This window comes from Halictus rubicundus, chromosome 8 (genome assembly GCF_050948215.1).
Source record: "Halictus rubicundus isolate RS-2024b chromosome 8, iyHalRubi1_principal, whole genome shotgun sequence".
Lineage (NCBI taxonomy): Eukaryota > Metazoa > Arthropoda > Insecta > Hymenoptera > Halictidae > Halictus > Halictus rubicundus.
The window spans coordinates 17,024,910-17,043,114 of NC_135156.1; the positions used below are offsets into that span (position 1 = coordinate 17,024,910).

Here is an 18,205-nt window from a genome sequence, read left to right on the forward strand (position 1 = left end):
CTCTCGACTGTAATATTCACGAACAAGGCTGACACCCACGTAGGTTGTCGTTAAAAAATGATCGTAGCGATTCGTTCGGCACTTCGAGCAAGACCATAAGATAATGACGAGCAGCGGCAGCGGTCGAGACCGCCTTGAAACTCGTTTGACTTTCCTCTGACACGGTAGGCAGTTCCGGTGTCTTGTTCTCAAGAAAACGATTCGGAAGATCTACGAGAGGCCCTGGCAACTTGCCTGTAATTGTCTCAACAATCTACGGTGCCCATTAAAAAAATTACCGGACAGAAAAATTATAGGGCGTTTATAGTCAGTACGACTTAATAAACTTCCAATTCGAGCGGACGGTCGAATTATTAAACCCTCGAAATAATTGATCGAGAACCTAACATTTTTATCCTCACGGAAAACTTGCTAAACGCCATCTTGAAATTGTTGTACTCCTCAGTGGAGCTCCAATAAAACTTCACGGAATGATTTACCTAAAATTTTTAACTTTACAGAAAAGTTCCCTAACAATGCTTAAAATTGTGGTCCTCGATCCACGCTTTTAAAATTAATATTTAAAACAGTTGAAAATCTGATCGGCCAATGACCGAACAAACATAAAATAAACTAAATAATAAAAGGTTCCAGGGGCGCCTCGAAGACCTCCAGGACCGTAGCTAAGCGCAAGACGCTGCCGAATGCAGATCCTCAGGTTCTCGACCGATTCGGTGAGAATCTCTGAGAAATAATCTGAGGGTTCTCCCCACGTCCACCGACCCCCAATGACGGTAACGATGACCCGGAGCCGCCGGTGATGACCGATGTGCGTCATCGGGCTCCGGGACGGCGAGTTTCCTCGCCCTTTACTCTCGTTTTATTTTTTGGCAAAGAGGCCTCGAGGGTCGCGTGACAAAAACTGACGTTCCAGGTCAGTTGGTCGTGACGAGCTCGATCGAGTGTGGTATAACACAGTGTATTGTTTCTTTCTCCGCAGCATCGCGAGCGTCGGCGTCGCGAGTGTACGCGCGAATTTGCGGCCGCCCTTACGAGAAGGGCAGGTCCTCTTCGGGGGACTCGTCGTGGTACTCCTCGTGGTCGGACGTGTGTCACAAAACGTCGCTTGGTTGCCGTTGCCCGATACCTAGTGTGGGTGATAGCTGTCCCTCGTCGACCGCTACGGTCTTCGGGTCCTCGTCCTTCCACTTGTCCATGGAGCGGCGTCGAGCGTTCATGAAGAAGTTGCCGACCGTCGTCGGCTCCAGGCCCAGCTGCCTGGCGATTGTCACCTGCATCTCTTTCGACGGCCTCTTCGTCTCCTGGAACAGCATAGTCTTCGTTAGAGCAATGTTATTGTTGAAGAAGACATTCTTTTTGTTAACCCTTTGGCTACGGCAGACTTTGGCACGCACCGGCCGTACGGTACGGTACGAATTCACTCGCGACGTCCACTGGGTACGGCGAAGTTTATCGTTAGACGTGCACCGATCGTACCATACGGCAGGAATTAAGTTACGATGTGCGCCGAGAACGGCGAACTTTTTTTGTTCATGTTGGTATTCGAATTTTTCATTCTAGGGATAAAACAAGAAAATAATTGTAAAATTTAAATTTAAATTGTGGGATCGGGCGGTATGGAATGATTCACTGAGCAGAACATAATTACCACAGTACGAAGTTATGCCTTCAAAATTCGCTTATTGTTTGCTTCTGAGGATACGAATAGCAGTGCGCATGCCTCCACTCCCTCTGACTTTCCGTTTTTGATTTTTATTTAATATTTAAATATTTAAGTAGCAGGTGACTACCGGAGTATGTACCAGAGAAATTAGCGTCAACTTAGATGACTTATGGGAATAAATACCGATATAATTTTCGCCCCTCCGTGTCAGAAAGCCAAACTACTTCGAGCGCCTATAGGCGCCCTCCGTGTCAGAAAGCCAAACTACGTCGAGCACCTATAGGCGCTCTCAGTATCACAAACGCAAAATTTCTGAGCGCCTATAGGCGCCCACAGTAGTCAAAGGGTTAATAGAACAAAGTTGCCTGGGATCTGCAGGGTGCGAGAGGGTTGCAGAGGTCACTGATCTAACGAATCTTGTCTTTTCGATGTTTATATTGTCTTTATAGTTATATACAGGGTCATCCGTTTTTAAACGGCCAAACGTCAACCAGCTATAGAGGACCCCAAATGGAACACAACTTTCACCCCTAACACTTTTTTTGATTCGAAGTTGTTTCATTCAGTCTCCACGGCGTGCCCCATGTCAGAAAAACCAAGATCCAAAGGTCATACAAAAAAGTTGACTGAATAAAAAAGATGCCCCTATTTATTTTAAACCAAACAAAGGAAAAATCATCAAGATACATAATCGCAGTCCTAATATATTTAATCTTAAGTGAACGCAAAAAATGACGGGTTTTTGCAATTATCTAAAAATCAAGACCGAATCGAAAAAAGTGTTAGGGGTGAAAGTTGTTTCATTTGGGGTCCTCTATAGCTGGTTGACGTTTGGCCGTTTAAAAACGGATGACCCTGTATATATTCGCGAACGTGCTTATCGCAGACACGTGGATCTCCATTCGGACCTAATTCCAACGATTGCCAACTTAAGGTGACAAAAATTGAGAAATGGAATATTGGGAACCAGGAGTGACCTTCTGAAATTGAATTCTACCATCATTTAACCCTTTGCACTCCTGCGACATTTAACAGGCGTTTACAAAATTCCGGAGTGCAAAGGGTTAATCGGTCTTCGTAGATTCGCGATAAGGTAGAGTGCCTACATTACCGACAAAAATGGTTTCACGTGCCTCAAGTTTTCGTCCTTATGTAAGAATATTTTGTCGCTGGTGAAGGGCTCGTTCGAAAGAGGAAGGTTCAATCTAGTGCGCGCTGGTCAGGAGCTGCCGAGATTATGCAGATATTTGGTAACATAAGCGTTAGAAGCAGGCCAAAAATTGACGATGCGCATGCCGTGGAATCCGAGCATTTTTCTGCCATTGGATGAGTTTTCTGGATGAAATCTCTCCGAAAATATGAAAATATCTCCAGCTACAAATTGAGCTATATTTTGTCTTGATTCTCTGCGAAATAAAGCCGAAAACTTGAAGCACGTATTTGGCGAGTCAGAATTCATATTAATATCGGTAATACAGGGAGCAAAAAATGTGACAAGTTTAGTCACAAACTTGGGACTCGTCGGATCTTAAGTCTGTGTCTGAAGGCTATGAATGGAAATTATTAATTAAAAAGTCACCTGACTATCTCGGGCCCTTAAGGACCGTAATGTGTCACTTAAGAATTGAAAAGAAAAACGACGATGAACACTGTCTTGCAATACAGTAGAAATTTCAGATAATTATTGTTTATTTCTTAACGAAGCCGTAGTATATTCTCGAAACTCGCGTCAGACGGACCGTAAACATACAACATGGCGCCCCGCCGCTTGCGACGGAAAGTAGATCAATCTTTTATGGTCAAATACCGTTCTTGGAACTTGAAAGCACGATGCAGCCTTTAAGCAAACATGTTTTGCTATCGGTATTTTTCAGAGACTGGCAATATATTGCTCGATAAAATGCGATCTTGTAATGTCAATCAATTAGTAAGTCGTGCCTTCATTACTGATCGAGGGAGAAATTATTCTCGTAAAGGTATCGCTATTGTGTCACCATTAATTAACGTTGAAAGCTAGTCACAACTGTGAAAATGTGTATGCTTCGCATAATATTGCACGGAGACTGCCGTGAGGTTTAGTACAAACTCAATGTACATTTCGAAGCGTTGCATCAGGCTTTCAAGCGACCGTCAAAACTGACCTAAAATCAATTTTTGTTCGTTCCGTGTGAATTGGGACAAGAAGATCTTGCTGCAACATTAATTTAAAATATAACAACTTGCACAAGCGTTCTCAGGCTAACACATTCTCGAACTCGTTTTCCATCAAAGTAATAACAAATGCAATAGCACCCTCAAACTCATCCTACTCGTTATTATTCCCACAAATTTGAATACCTAAAATCCACAATCTGCTCCTAACTTAGCAAGTCCTTGATCGAGGGATCGTGATGATTAGAACATTCTCAGAAACGGGTTTCCGATACAAAAATTAACGCTAAACCTACTAAAGAAACTGTAAAAATTCACTTATGGAAGACAGTGAAATAAATTTCCTTGTCCAAGCATTTCTTCTATAGAGACTTACGAACAATCTTAATAAGGGTTGCCATTTTCCTAAGGCAATGTTTACCAGATATTAACGCCTGGTAGGTTTAGTGTTAGTACGGCGAAGAATCGTCGGGGACCGTCGGCCAAAAATCGCGTAACCTCTGATCCCAGCGGGAAACTCGTGGGAAACAGGAAACGGGGGAAAGTGTGTAGGCAGGAAAGGAAAAGAAAGTCGTCGATAGATCGTCGGTAAACATTTCTGTGCACGCGGTAAACGGGCCGGCACGCTTTCTTCCCACGCGACGTTTCTTACTCGACTCGTGGCTCGATCAATAACGGACGAGGTGGATAGAGAGAGAGAGAGAGAGAGAGGGAGGGAGAGGGAGAGAGAGAGGGTAGGAGAAAGACAGATACAGGGGGAGAGAGCGAGAGGGAGGAAGGGAGACAGAGAGAAAGGGTATCGATTGGTCGAAGCAACAATTATTACAAACCGATGCTCCGGCGTGCGTGGGAGAACGCAATAATTAACGCGTTCCCGCGCGAAACGCTATCGTTTAGCCGAGTGAACGTGATTAAATTAGAACGAACGAGCGGGATTCACCTGTCTCTGCGTACGTGGCGGCGGCGGCCACGCCGAATCCTTGGGCCCTTGAAAACCGACACGCTCTCTCGGACCGGTACCGTGGACAATTAGTCGCGAATATTCAACGGCATTATCCGATCCCGAGGCACTAATAGTCTGCGGAGACTTCGGGGAGAACGCGCAGACTCGCGACAACTTGTATGCGATATCCCCCCTGCCCCTCCCCCCACCCTCCATGGATGAATTTGGTTTTAGGACCCGGTTTTCGGACCATTAAGGTAACAGGTCTTCGCAGAAATCGAATTTTCGAAGGTCCATTTAGATCTCGGCCACTCGAAAAGTCCGAATTATTTCCTGGTAATTTACGGACCGTACCTAATTAGGTTAGTGGACGGTACACTGTAGATTTCGAAAATTTGTTCAGTCAGAATTTGCAGGTTACTTCGACGGTTTCAAGTGTAATCGCAGTTTTATGGATACAATTCTGAAGGCGAAGAAAACAGAGTTCATAAAGAATCACTTCCTTTGTAATCAGGATTTTAGAAAGTTTTTTATCACTCCTCGTAAGGTTGAAGGATTTCATAGCACGCTAAATCCCAAAGGAATATTTTATGTACAGAATGAAATTCATATATGCACTGTTGTTTAAACTGCAGTTTACGGGGAGTAATGAGGGGGTTGATTCGAGGGTGGTTGGTGTGAGAAACAAATTTAGAAAAATTCTTCACCTAATCTTCACTATCCTCTAACATCCTATACATTTTTCCGTGGCTGAACAGTTCTTTAAACAACAATTTTAAAAGCGAATGAGGGGGTGGCTTTCCGAATGGAGGGTTGCGACGTTCGAAAAAATTCTTCGTCCAGTCTATGCCATTTTCTAACATCGTACACATATCTCCAAGGAGTGCGAACAATTTCTTGAACAGCAATTTCACGAAGGAATTAGGGGTGCGTGTGAGAGCGAGGGGTGGTTGGCGCACACTGGTCCAAGATTCGAAAAACTGGTATAAACGATTGGTTCGTTGGACAGGAAGCGACTAGTTTTTTTTTTCCCTCGAGTTCCATCTCGAGGTTGTCTGTTCCTTTCCACCCCCTGTGACACGTACGCAACCCTCTACCCACCCCTATTCCCCTTTTCTCTTCGGGCACGGTGCACAGTGGCTGTCAAGGAATAATCACGATCCTCGTGCCGATAGTGTCCTGTATTTCCAACAATTGATACGGCTCTTTCTCGCTCCCTCGCTCCCTCTCACCCTCTCTTTCGTTTTCTCTCTTTCTCTCGCGGCCGCTCACTCCGTCTAGCCCTCTCTTTCTGTCTCTCCTTGTATAGAGAAACTGGTATCCCGCAGACAGTGGCGGGAACCTTCGTTTCGTTGCGTTACACGCGGTGAATTACACCCAGACAGGATATCAATACGACTGCGGTTCCTTAAACGTCACCCCATGCCGTGTCCGCGAGAATTGCACGATTTGAAATTCCCGCCATTTACCTCTACGGCCACCCTCCATTCTCCTAACAACACCTCGAACCATATTCCACCTATAGCTTCCGAAAAAATAGAAAAATTACTGAATAGCGAATACTGGCTTTACTAAAACATTACAACACGTCCAAATATGGAGCACATACACTGTACACACTTAGCCAACTAATAAAATTATAGTTGCATCCGCGTGCACAATTAATCACGCCGTTCAAACGTTGCTCACCTTCAAATTGTTGTAACTTCCTTAAAAGACGTCGTAGAATATTCTTTCTTGTCGCGTTTTAAAGCTTGAACCTTCAGCTTTCGAACCCTGTTGTTCACTTTTCTGAACAAAATTTTTACAACATGTAACGGGCGAGAAAGTGAACACACTTTTTTGTTTCGAAAATTTTGCCATTTCAGAGGTTTGTACGGATGTTAACAATTTTGTTAATCAATGAAACTAACATAAGTTTGAGGATTGGAGTCTCAGCTTTAGAATGAGCCCTCGGTGGACGCTGTACGATTTTTTTTCGCCGAGTAATTAAAGATTGAATGAAAAGTGTGCCGCCGACATACCCGTATAATTCCCATATAATTTAACTTGAACAACGTATACGGAAGAGTTTTTTTCCCGCAAACAAATATTTTCCAACCAATCGCACAATCGCCTCTAAATGTCAAAGAACGAAGACCCTCGAATCAAATTAATTACTTCATTCACCGGTGCCTCCCTCGAAAACGTGAATTTAACGGCAGCGAAAGCGACCGAAGGAAGATCGATCGCGATCGAGGATCGATCGGGCTTAAATTTTGTTTCAACCCCGAGCTCCCAACGACTGTTTTAAACGCTACTACACGATCGTTGTTTTTCCACGAACGCGCGGCTTCAAGTGTCCACCGAATTACCCAGAAATTCCCGCGGCGGCACTCGGCAGTAATTAAATCTCTCGTAATGGCGCGGCTCCAGTGGCTTAATTTCATTTCTTCCCGCCGTTGACTTCCACCGCGATCTTCCCCTCTCGATCCCCGTCGATCTTCCCGTCCGATTCTACCGCGGATAACGAAATTCCTTATCGCGATTAATTCTCTGCCAATTTGTCGTTCCCGCGGCCATTTTTGCGACGTTAATTCCATTCGACGAATGTCGTCGTTTCGGATCGGCCATTAATTCGCCCGGATGCGAATCTCATGGATTCATAGATCTTGGGTCTCTTGTTAAAATCCATTGAAAATATTCTTTGTCTTCGTTGAAACGCATTAACCCCTTGCACGACCATTTTGTTTGTGATTGCAGTGAGTAGAACGTCTGCATCGTTCATAATTAGTGAAAAACTGATAGTGGAAGTTTTGGACATAATACGTAGTCACAAATGACTAGAATTTTATATGCAAAACAAATTTTAGAATTTTAGAATTCAGTGAAAGATTTGGACATAATAAATAGTCACAAATTAAGAATTTTAGAATTTAGATTTTTCTTAGAATTTTATAATTTTGGTATTTAGCGAAAGATTTGGACATAATACATAGTCACAAATGATTAGAACTTTATTTGCAAAACAAATTCTAGAATTTTAGAATTTAGTGAAAGATTTGGACATAATAAATAGCCACAAATTAAGAATGTTAGAATTTAGATTTTTCTTAGAATTTTAGAATTTTAGTATTTAGCGAAAGATTTGGACATAATACATAGTCACAAATGATTAGAACTTTATTTGCAAAACAAATTCTAGAATTTTAGAATTTAGTGAAAGATTTGGACATAATAAATAGTCACAAATGATTCGAATTTTATATGCAAAACAAACTTTAGAATTTGATATGCTCTTTTCATATGCAAATCAGGAAAAATATTTTAACTGAAGATATTGTTGTGCTTATTCTGAAGTCTCTAAATTTATAAGAAAAGGAATAGATGTAATTAATTTCTATTTTGCGGAGAATTTTTATTTTCCGTAAAAATCTAGAGTATAGAAATATTTAATTGAAGATCAAATGAAGGATTACGATTTTTCAGGGCCCCGGAAGAGCGTCGGGGTGCGAACGAGTTAATCGATGATTTTTTAGGAGATGAGAGAAAGAAGGGGCTGGGATAATCGAGCGGAAAATAGAAACGGAACGCGAGAAAGATCGAGCGGCGTTAACTGGGCTAAGGTCAATTCGCGAACTATTTGGCATAGTTCCAAAGAGCCGAGGAATACGCTCCGACTCGATTTTCCCTTTTCCTCGGCGGACGTCCACGTTATTTCCATATTTATCCGGCGATCGAATCTGAAGGGTAGATCTGCTCTACCCGCGGGCGAACCGCTCCGACAACACTCATTCTCCTCCATACTGTCGGAAGACCGAATGATTTCACGCTACGCAGAGTTTTTAGCAACTTTGACAGGTTATTACAGTATCGAAACCCTAAGCAGTCGATCGAAAAAAGTATTCATAAAAATACTTTAAGAATGCATTTCGTAAACTTCGTTTCTGCATTTTCCGAACGTATTTCGTTAGTGGCTTTGTCAGCGTGATCTTGTTGCAATGAATGGATAGAAATTTTTATTAGAAAAATATTATTATATGTTTATTCAGAAAAATATTATTTTCACTCTCGTTCTTACAATTCATAAGAATGCTCGTAAATTTCGTTTCTGCATTTCGGGAACGTATTTCATAAAGTTTAGTGGCTTTGTCAGCGTGATCTTGTTGCAATGAATGCATAGACATTTTTATTAGAATAATATTATTATATGTTTATTCAGAAAAATATTATTTTCGTTCCTTCAACTCGATTTTAAGGAAATGAGAGACTTGGATGATTGAGCGTGTGCCTGGAAGAATGATCGACGACTAAAAATTAAAACAAAATATAAGCATGTTTTTTAAAGTTTTGGCTGCAAAATGAGCTCTGATTCAGGACGATATCTTCAAAATTGACGCAGCAGTGAGCTGGCGAAGGTAGCGTGTACAGAGTACGTTGAACCATTTTCTCCGATTTCTGCGGTGGACCATTGTTGGTAAGTGTAGCTATAATTACCAGTAAGTTAATTCTTCAATAAGATCCTAGTCTTTGAAACAATTGTTTAGACACGTTGGCCGCTGAATCGCAACCCTAAGAGGGCTCAAGAAAATGGTTTTACCCTTCCGCACCCGAGGAATCATAATGAAGTTTGCTTTCCGCAAATGTGTTACGACAGAAATTAATATTCCACTGTGAACGTGAAACTGTGTCACCCATACATGATCGACGAGGCAGTCAACATACTAAAGAGCAAACCGAGAGCTATAAAACGACGTATCACACAGATAAATCGACAGCGATAGCAACACAAAAATAAAACCGCGACGAAACTTGCGGGAACTCGTTAAAACAAAGAGCACATGTACCAGTGGGCTAGCAAAAATAATAAGAAATGGAAAACAGAAGAAATTCAAAGCAACCAAGAAAAAGAGGATAATCCATGGACAGTATAAAAAAATTCGACAGCAGGACGGATAAAGAATCGTGTCAAGTGCAAATGATATACCTTGTTAGGTGAATAATTCGACGTAGACTTTTGTTTTGCAATTGGTTTGCCGATCGCCGAGGAGTTTCTTTTTGTTTCTAGAATGGCACGGGACAGTGACGCGAGAGACAGTAATGGCCGGGAAAGTAGAAACGTCTAAATATTAGCAGGCAACGGTGGAAATCGGAGCGCGGCGGCTTGCTCCGGTAACGTCGTTGGGAACTATGCCAAATAGTTTGCAAACCGGCGGCCGTAACTGCGACGAACCTGTCATTAAAGGAGGCATTAAAAGACAACGAAAGAACCGGGGAATGACGGCGCGGAATTTATGCGCGCCGCTGCTCACTCGATACCTCGTCGAACCGTCGATATCGCCGCCATTCGATTCAGCCGCGTAAAATTCTACAATCCCCGAGTTGCTCGCTTGGCAACAACCTTCAAAATATTTCTACCGCGATATCGAACCTCTCCTCCGTGCCTATCAGCTGTTACTATTTCTCGGAAAATACCGTCCACCATTTTCTATTCCCTCAACTCCAGTTTACACGCTTCACTTTCCTTTCCTGTTCTTCACCGCGGCAATTCCATAATTCTTCGATTTTTTGAAATCGGAGACTCTCTTGAATCAGTGATAATTATTTTCTACTTCTTCAATTTTGTTCTGTGTATTTTACTTTTCACTGAAATCGCCCACGGACGCCATTTTATGGTTCTTCGATCTTATACTCGATTTTTCAGAGTGGGAGGCACTTTGAAATTAGTGGAAATTATTTTCTGCTTCGTTAATTTTATTTTGAAATCCCTCGCAGAAGCAATTCCATAATTCTACGATTTTATACTCGATTTTTTGAAATTTCAGAGTCTTTAGAATTAGTGGATGTTATTTTCTATTTCTTCAATTTTGTTCTGTGTATTTTACTTTTCACTGAAATCGCCCACGGACGCCATTTTGTGGTTCTTCGATCTTATACTCGATTTTTCGGAGTGGGAGGCACTTTGAAATTAGTGGAAATTATTTTCTGCTTTGTTAATTTTATTTTGAAATCCCTCGCAGAAGCAATTCCATAATTCTACGATTTTATACTCGATTTTTTGAAATTTCAGAGTCTTTAGAATTAGTGGATGTTATTTTCTATTTCTTCAATTTTGTTCTGTGTATTTTACTTTTCACTGAAATCGCCCACGGACGCCATTTTGTGGTTCTTCGATCTTATACTCGATTTTTCGGAGTGGGAGGCACTTTGAAATTAGTGGAAATTATTTTCTGCTTTGTTAATTTTATTTTGAAATCCCTCGCAGAAGCAATTCCATAATTCTACGATTTTATACTCGATTTTTTGAAATTTCGGAGTCTTTAGAATTAGTGGATGTTATTTTCTATTTCTTCAATTTTGTTCTGTGTATTTTACTTTTCACTGAAATCGCCCACGGACGCCATTTTGTGGTCCTTCGATCTTATACTCGATTTTTCAGAGTGGGAGGCACTTTGAAATTGGTGAAAGCTATTTTATAATCCGTCAATTTTATTTTGTTTATTTTACTTTTCATTGAAATACCTCGCAGAAGCAATTTTGTATTTCTTCGAGATAATATTCAGTTTTTTAAAAGTTTTTGCACACTTAAATCCCGGCGGCACACTTTTCATTCAACTTTTCATAACTCGGCCGAAAATAATCGTACAGTGATCACCGATGGCTCATTTTCAATCTGAGACTCCAATCTTCAAACTTATGTTATTTTCATTGATTAAAAAAATTGTTAACTTCTGTAAAAACGTCTGAATTGGCAAAATTTGCGAAACAAAAAAGTGTGTTCACTTTCTCACCCGTTACATATTGTAAAAAATTTTGTTCCGAAAAATGAACAACGGGGTTCGAAAGCAGAATGTTCAAGCTTTAAAATGAGACCACAAAGAACATTCTACGACGTTCTTTCACGAAGTTACAGCACTTCGAACACGGGACATTTTCGAACGAAAACGTAGCGATCCTTTGCACGGCAGTGTGTAACGAAATTAAGTGAAATGCAAAGTTCGAAACGTGTAATCAATCATGTGCAGATAGTTAATTTTGAGTTTTGAAGTAACAGCGCTTCCCTCGAGTAAACTACGGAGCATTGCCAATGACACGTTCCCCCAGTCAAAATTCATCGAAATTCATCGGAACGTAGAGGAGAGAGTGGGAAGGGGGTTACTAATAAGGTAGGCGAAAAGTAGAAAGGGGTCGAACCTAATCAGACAGGGTCGCGTGTCCCTGATTTTTCGCGTGCACGTGGAGAAAAACGCGGAGATAGCGTGGGTGGCGTGCGAATGGAACCAAATAGAGCTGGAGAGGGGGTGTAAGAGAGAGAGAGGGGGGGGGGGAAGAGAGGGGAAGAGAGAAACCAGAAGGCTGAAGGAGGGGAGGAGGGGAAAGGTGCAGGGGGTGAGTTGCAACCCCTAGCGCGCGTCAACCGCCATCGCCGGCTATCGATCCGTCTTGAATAATTTCGCGGCCGGTTCCTTCCCCCGCGCGCGGTTCGATTGCGACTACGATCGCGAGCACTTTCGAGAATGGCCATCGATATTGTCCGTTTCCTCATTAGCGTTTCCACCCCCCGTCGCTGGGACACAAAAATCCCAACCCCCACACCCTCCCCCTGACTCCCTTTCGCAGCCCTTAACGATGCCCATTGCCTCCGAGGCCCGCCAGGCAACCAGCAAATTTCATCGGTTGATCCTTTGAACGCTGTTTCCTTCTTTTGCCTCCATTTTCTTTTTTACCACGACCCTCGAAAAGGAAATACCGTGCTCCTCGGTGGAAAGTAACGAGCACATTCTGTGCCCGAGGATCTCGCGAACGTTCGACAGTGCTGCTGAGGAACGTTGTCGATAGATTACTTCGTTTGCTATCGTAGATCCGGCAGCGGTGGATAATTTGATTCCCGAGGTCATTTCGAGCAACTTTTTCCTTTGCGAAAATGCTCTGCGAAGCTCCGTTCAGGAGTTATTAACGAAAAACACGGACCAATCAGAGCGTGGCTACGGGGGCCGGATTCCCGGGAGCCAATGCCAGCGCCACGCTCAGCGGGGCCTTGCCGGCATCGGTCCGCTGCAGTCGCGCTCTGATTGGTCCGCGTTTTTCGTTAATAACTCCGTAACGAAGCCGCGGAGAACATTTTCGCAAAGGAAAAAATTACTCGAAATGACCTCGGGAATCTATACTGCATATTTTCATGCGTGTATGTGTATGCGACGAGTAAAACCGAAGGAGCTCTAAATTTTCATCGTTGATACTTAAACTGTTACTTCGTGACAAGGAATCGTACAACAATAATTGCAGACTGAACAAAAGCAGAGGTTTTACGGTCTAAAATTCGGTTACTCCTTCAATCGTATTGTTGGACTGGTTGAGTTTATTAAAACCACCACTAAAATTAGGACCTATAAATTATTGTCAATTCCAAGTGAAAAATTGTGAAATCTGTGTGAAGTCGAAGTGCAACAGTTAAAATAGAATGGAAAATATTGTTCTCAAAGAATAATACTGATAAACCTGAATAGTTGCTATCTCGAGGACCGGTGTCAAGATGGAAAATGTGAAATCCGTGAGGGGAGGATGGATCGGAAGAATAACTGTTAAAATTGAAGGCGGTTCGACTGACAGCTACCGAGGACAAAGTGTTACAGAAGCTTTTCCAAGCTTGTTTCCCGGCACCCCCGGTTGGTCGCGGGGGTGAATCGGGACAGGTATCGCGGGGGTGGTGGTATCGATCAAAACGCGAGTTAAGTTATACAAGACTTACTTTAAAAATAGCCTGTAGAGTACGGCGCTGAAGGTCTGTGAAAACCAGGCGCGGTTTCTTGGGGGCGGGCTGTTGGTGTTCTGCCTGGCTCGCCATCTCGTCTTTCCTCTTGCATGCTAAAATTCAAGTCAGCTTTTTAGTCGATCATCGTAACTCAGGCTCTGACAACGATTTACAAGAATTACAGTCGGAAGAAAAAAGAACAGAAGCAACACAAGAGGCCGCAGTAAAGGAAACAAGAATCCCCCCTCCGGGAAAACTCGATTAATAACGCTCGGAGCACTATCTACATAACAATTTCTTTCGCCAACTTTTAAATTGAAAAATCTTGCCACTAAAAAATTGATTCAGGCTCTGGCATCATTTAGATTCTATTCCCTTTTTGCAACAGAAATTATTGGCGATACCGTTCGTCTTCGAGTGAGAAGATCAAAATGGAGGAGGAAGATCCAAATTAATTTAAATTACAGTTTAAACTATTTTCTTTAATTCTTTTCTTTAAATTCTAATTTCTTTAATAATTGTAAAAATAATGTAATTTATTTGGGAGACTGAAATGAAGAATGAGGTGCGAACAAAATGGCCTCCGAGCCTGCTCCAATCAAAAGATCCCGTGATCCTCTCCGTCAAATTTGGCTCTCTCCAATTTCCACAAAGAAATCATTCTAACCACAATTTCCCCTTAAAATACAAGTAACACAGTACACTTAAAACATAATAACAAAGACCACGGTGATACAATTAGGGGAAAAAGCCAAGAAACAGCAAAAGTCGTTACCCCGTTTCTCGCGGGAAATTCAAATCGCAAAGACAAGTAAAAGTGGAGAAACATAAAGAGATAAATCTAAACAACACACGACCGTTTAAATAACATGTAAAAAAGCTACTCTTCGATCTGCAAAAGTCGATTTCCATTTCCCAAAGAATTCGGAACTGAAAAACGAGGAAAAAGACCAGAAAACCGGAAGTTGAAGATCGTAGAGCTCGGAACCGGATGAAGATGTTTGCAGCGGGCGCGAGAAGGTGTTAATTGGTAATTAGTCGTTGAAAGCCCGGTTAGAAGGAGAACTCGAATTCGATTGGCCGGTGCTCTTCCCATTAAATACTTTTTCGTCGGATTCGAATGGACCGAAGAGAAGAAAAAGAAAGCCGAACCGGAAAAAGAAGAGTGAAAGAGAAGTACGGGGGAGGGGAGGGGGTTGAAGAAAAATTTCTTTCCCTTCCCCTCGACTCCTCCCTTCCCTCCCACCGCCCCGTAAAAGCGACGATAGTTCCAATTAAGACGCCTCTGGCGCGAACGAAAGGGAAAACGGTTTTCAATGTAATTTAATCGTACTTACGTGCGCGTTGTGGAATCTGTGCAGCTGAAAGCAGAAAAAAAGACGTATGTGAATCGATCATGACACCAAATCGAGTCTCGACCCCCCCGCTTTCCCGGCTCGAGGGGGGGTGAAAATCAATTTTCATTATTTTCTTTTTTTATTTCTCAACGTTATCTTTGACACTCGACTCTTCCGATCGTTGGAAACAAAACTATCGTATTACTCTTTCATCGAAGAAAAGAAACGAAAAGAATAACAAAAACATACGTGTCTCGAGTTATACAGATACACATCGATCATAATAATAATAATGATAATAATAGTAGTAGTAGTAGTAGTAATAATAATAATAATAATAATAATAATAGATAGAAACATATGTATATGTTCAAAGGGCAATAATTAACATGTACACAAGTCACTGGAGTGAAAATAATTAGGGGTTCTGGTTGCATACCACGAATATTTCCAAACTGATATTAATATAGATATAATATGTATAATATAGGTATAATATATAGAATAATATGTATACTACAGCTGATAAACATCTCACTAAGGGGTACCAAAAAAACGGCAGAAAAGTGGGGGTTGGTCTTGGGGCTTGGGTCTATGGCAAAAATTGGGTGTCTATGGGGTTTTGTGGACGGGGTTTTATGGGGGGGGGGTGGGGGCGGACGTGTGACGATGCAAGAGTGTCGAGAGATGCATTCCCTTGGAGAAGCGAGAGTCTTTTTGGTTTTCGCTGTGTTTATTTCGTGTCTTTCGAGTGAGTGGTATATGTGCTGGCTTGTTTCGAATCTGAGTGGTATTTATGTTTTGTTTTCTTCTTTTTTATGCTTTTTTGGTTCGCCCAACCCGCGTCTCTATTTATTTTTTTTTTCATGTTTTCTCCCAGCCGGTTTCTCTTCTCGCTCTTCCGCGTTGCGTTGTCGTTGGACGAGCTCCAACGAGCAATTTTTCCAGCGGGAAAAAACCGACGAGGATTTAAACCGTGCCGCCGAGAGTAGACTCGAACTTGCAAAATTATACGGCCCATTAGGGGTGCTTAATTTTTTCCAAAGGGAAACACCGACACTGAGCTTTTAATTGGCTGCTCGCGCCGCTCCGCCATGTTCTTGTTGCGCGGTTGTTTTTGGAACGAAGCTTGGCTTTCCGATTAGGTGTGGATCGGATGGACCTTGAGAAACTTTTTCTGCTCCATGGGGGCCTTGAGCATCTCTGATTTCCAATTAAGAAATCGTCAAGCTCGCGTGATATCCGTTTACTAATTAAGAAATCTGCAAGCTCGCGAAGTAGCAATTTATTTTGGAACTCTGACGGCTGGAAAATTTGAAAGTTTTGTGACTGATGACCTAGATCTTGACAGTAGACTTTTTATATTTTTAGGTCCCCGATTTTCCGATTGAAAAGTAATTTAGGCTCAGAAGCTCGCAGAAATCGTCAAGCTCGTGAGATATCAATTTATTTTTAAATTCTGAGGGCTGGAAAATTTGAAAGTTTTGTGACAGAGGATCTAGATCTTCCAATTGAAAAGTAATTTAGGCTCAGAAGCTCACAGAAATCGTCAAGCTTGTGAGATATCAATTTGTTTATTTTTAAATTCTGGGGGTTGGAAAATTTGAAAATTCTGTGATGGACGATCCAGATCTTAAAAGTGGATTTTACCTGACTACGGAGATCTTTGGAGACTCGATTCTAGGATTGGAAAATAATGTAGGTGCGGAAGTTGACAGTTTTCAGTTTTTTAAAGGGAGCTTTGATGTTTGTAATTGTTGGATGGTTTTGCAGTTTGAATGCCTCCGATAGTGCTTTCAAGTTCTCGACTCGTTGATTTGCACGCCCTCAGGCTTTCGATTTCCTAATCAGAACGGCCTCAGGTTCCCAATGTTCCATTTAACATCTTCCAGCCTCTAATTCCCGAACTAGAGCGTCTTCAAGTTCTCAAGTTCTCCCACTTTCCCAATTAGAACGCTATCAAGCTCCTGCTTTCCGAATCAGAAAACCTTCGTGGCAAGTAACACCCGAACTGGGGCATTCTCGGGGCCAAATTGCAAAATTCTCAGCTTCTCAACTTCACAATAAATAAACATCCACTACGTAAAACCCTTCAACAAACCATTGCATTTGTACAATACGTACCAAAAACATTTGAATAAAATCTTGACTAACGTTCTTTCCAATTGAAATAAAGTTCTGAATCAGCACCATTCAATGATTAAAAACTTTATTTTACTAGCACCATTTTTATTAAAATGCTAGTACCGTATATAAACAATTTTCGTTTAAATCATTTATCGATTGGAGCTTGTTTAGCTTCAAAGTGGAAGCAATATGTCTTAATTAATTGCGTATTCGTCATTATTTGCTACGATCGATAGCCATTTATTATATTCGTGTAACTCGAATTCGACAAGCAGACTGTAGTCTTTTATGAAAAACAAAAACTGTGTGCATCGATCGCAAGATGCAAGACAATTTTAACAAATAACACAACAAAACTTTTAAATTGTTCTGATTGTTTCCGCTGTTTATGCGCTATTAACAAACACAAACAGCAGGAAAATGAAAAGAATTTATTTTCAGCCTGTTAAAATTGTTGAGGCAGTAAAAATATGCGATCTAACTGCAGCTTCTCATAATTGATGCAACAAATATCTATTTCCAATAATGAACGCTTTCGCGAACCAATAAATGCAATATTGCCAAAATAGACAGTATAAAAATTCGCCGAAAATGCGGGTACATTACCTGGCAAAAGTATCGACTATTCACCATCGATATTTGCACGGGATAAGAGCTCACGTGACGAGACAAAATGGGAAATGGCGACGACAGGCCGCGGCCATTTTCGCGAATCCTTTTTCCCCATCGCGGAACGAGTGCATCACGGGATTTGAATTTAATGCTGTTCGCGGGCCGACTATGCCCTTTGAAATAATAACGATCGCGTTTTCGATTCGATCCCGATATTAGCGTGAAATTGGAACGTAATCACTGCCCGGCCCTTTGTGCGGCATAATTGCGGATCAAGAGATGCGCAGGGCAGTGAACGAAAAAAAAAGAAGGTAGAAAGAAGAAGAGGAGAGACACGAGAGAGTAGTAAAAAAAAAACAAAAGAAAAAAGAAACATTTACACTCGTCCATCGTTTTCCCAGGCACCGGCATTTTCTCCCACTCAACGGGCCGATATTAGATTAAATAACTCGTCAATTTTCTCTTTGTCGGCGCCGATCGGACCCTCGAAACTTGGACATCATTTAAATTTCTCGATAATTCCCGCCTTTTCCGAGCCGCCGCGCCCCGGGTATCAGCCGAATCGAATGGGCGGCTGATCGCCATTTTTTTCGGACCTTAATTGCCCTTTCAATTCTCGATTTTAATGCCGGAATCGTTTT

General features: G+C 41.9%; 1 protein-coding gene across 4 annotated transcripts in view; it reads right to left on the bottom strand.

The window, feature by feature from the left end:
• Positions 1-624: 624 nt before the first annotated feature.
• LOC143356739 (uncharacterized) overlaps positions 625-18,205 on the bottom strand; it is a 131,992-nt gene continuing 114,411 nt past the window's right edge. For 2 of the 4 annotated variants that reach the window (XM_076792663.1, XM_076792662.1), the window contains 3 exons: positions 14,826-14,849; positions 13,486-13,601; positions 625-1,301 (listed from right to left, as the gene is read on the bottom strand). In XM_076792663.1, coding sequence (XP_076648778.1) covers positions 1,092-1,301; positions 13,486-13,601; positions 14,826-14,849 — 350 coding nt within the window. In that variant the 3' untranslated portion in view covers positions 625-1,091. The remainder of the gene's footprint in view (positions 1,302-13,485; positions 13,602-14,825; positions 14,850-18,205) is intronic. The other 2 variants (XM_076792665.1, XM_076792664.1) reach the window with 1 other exon arrangement.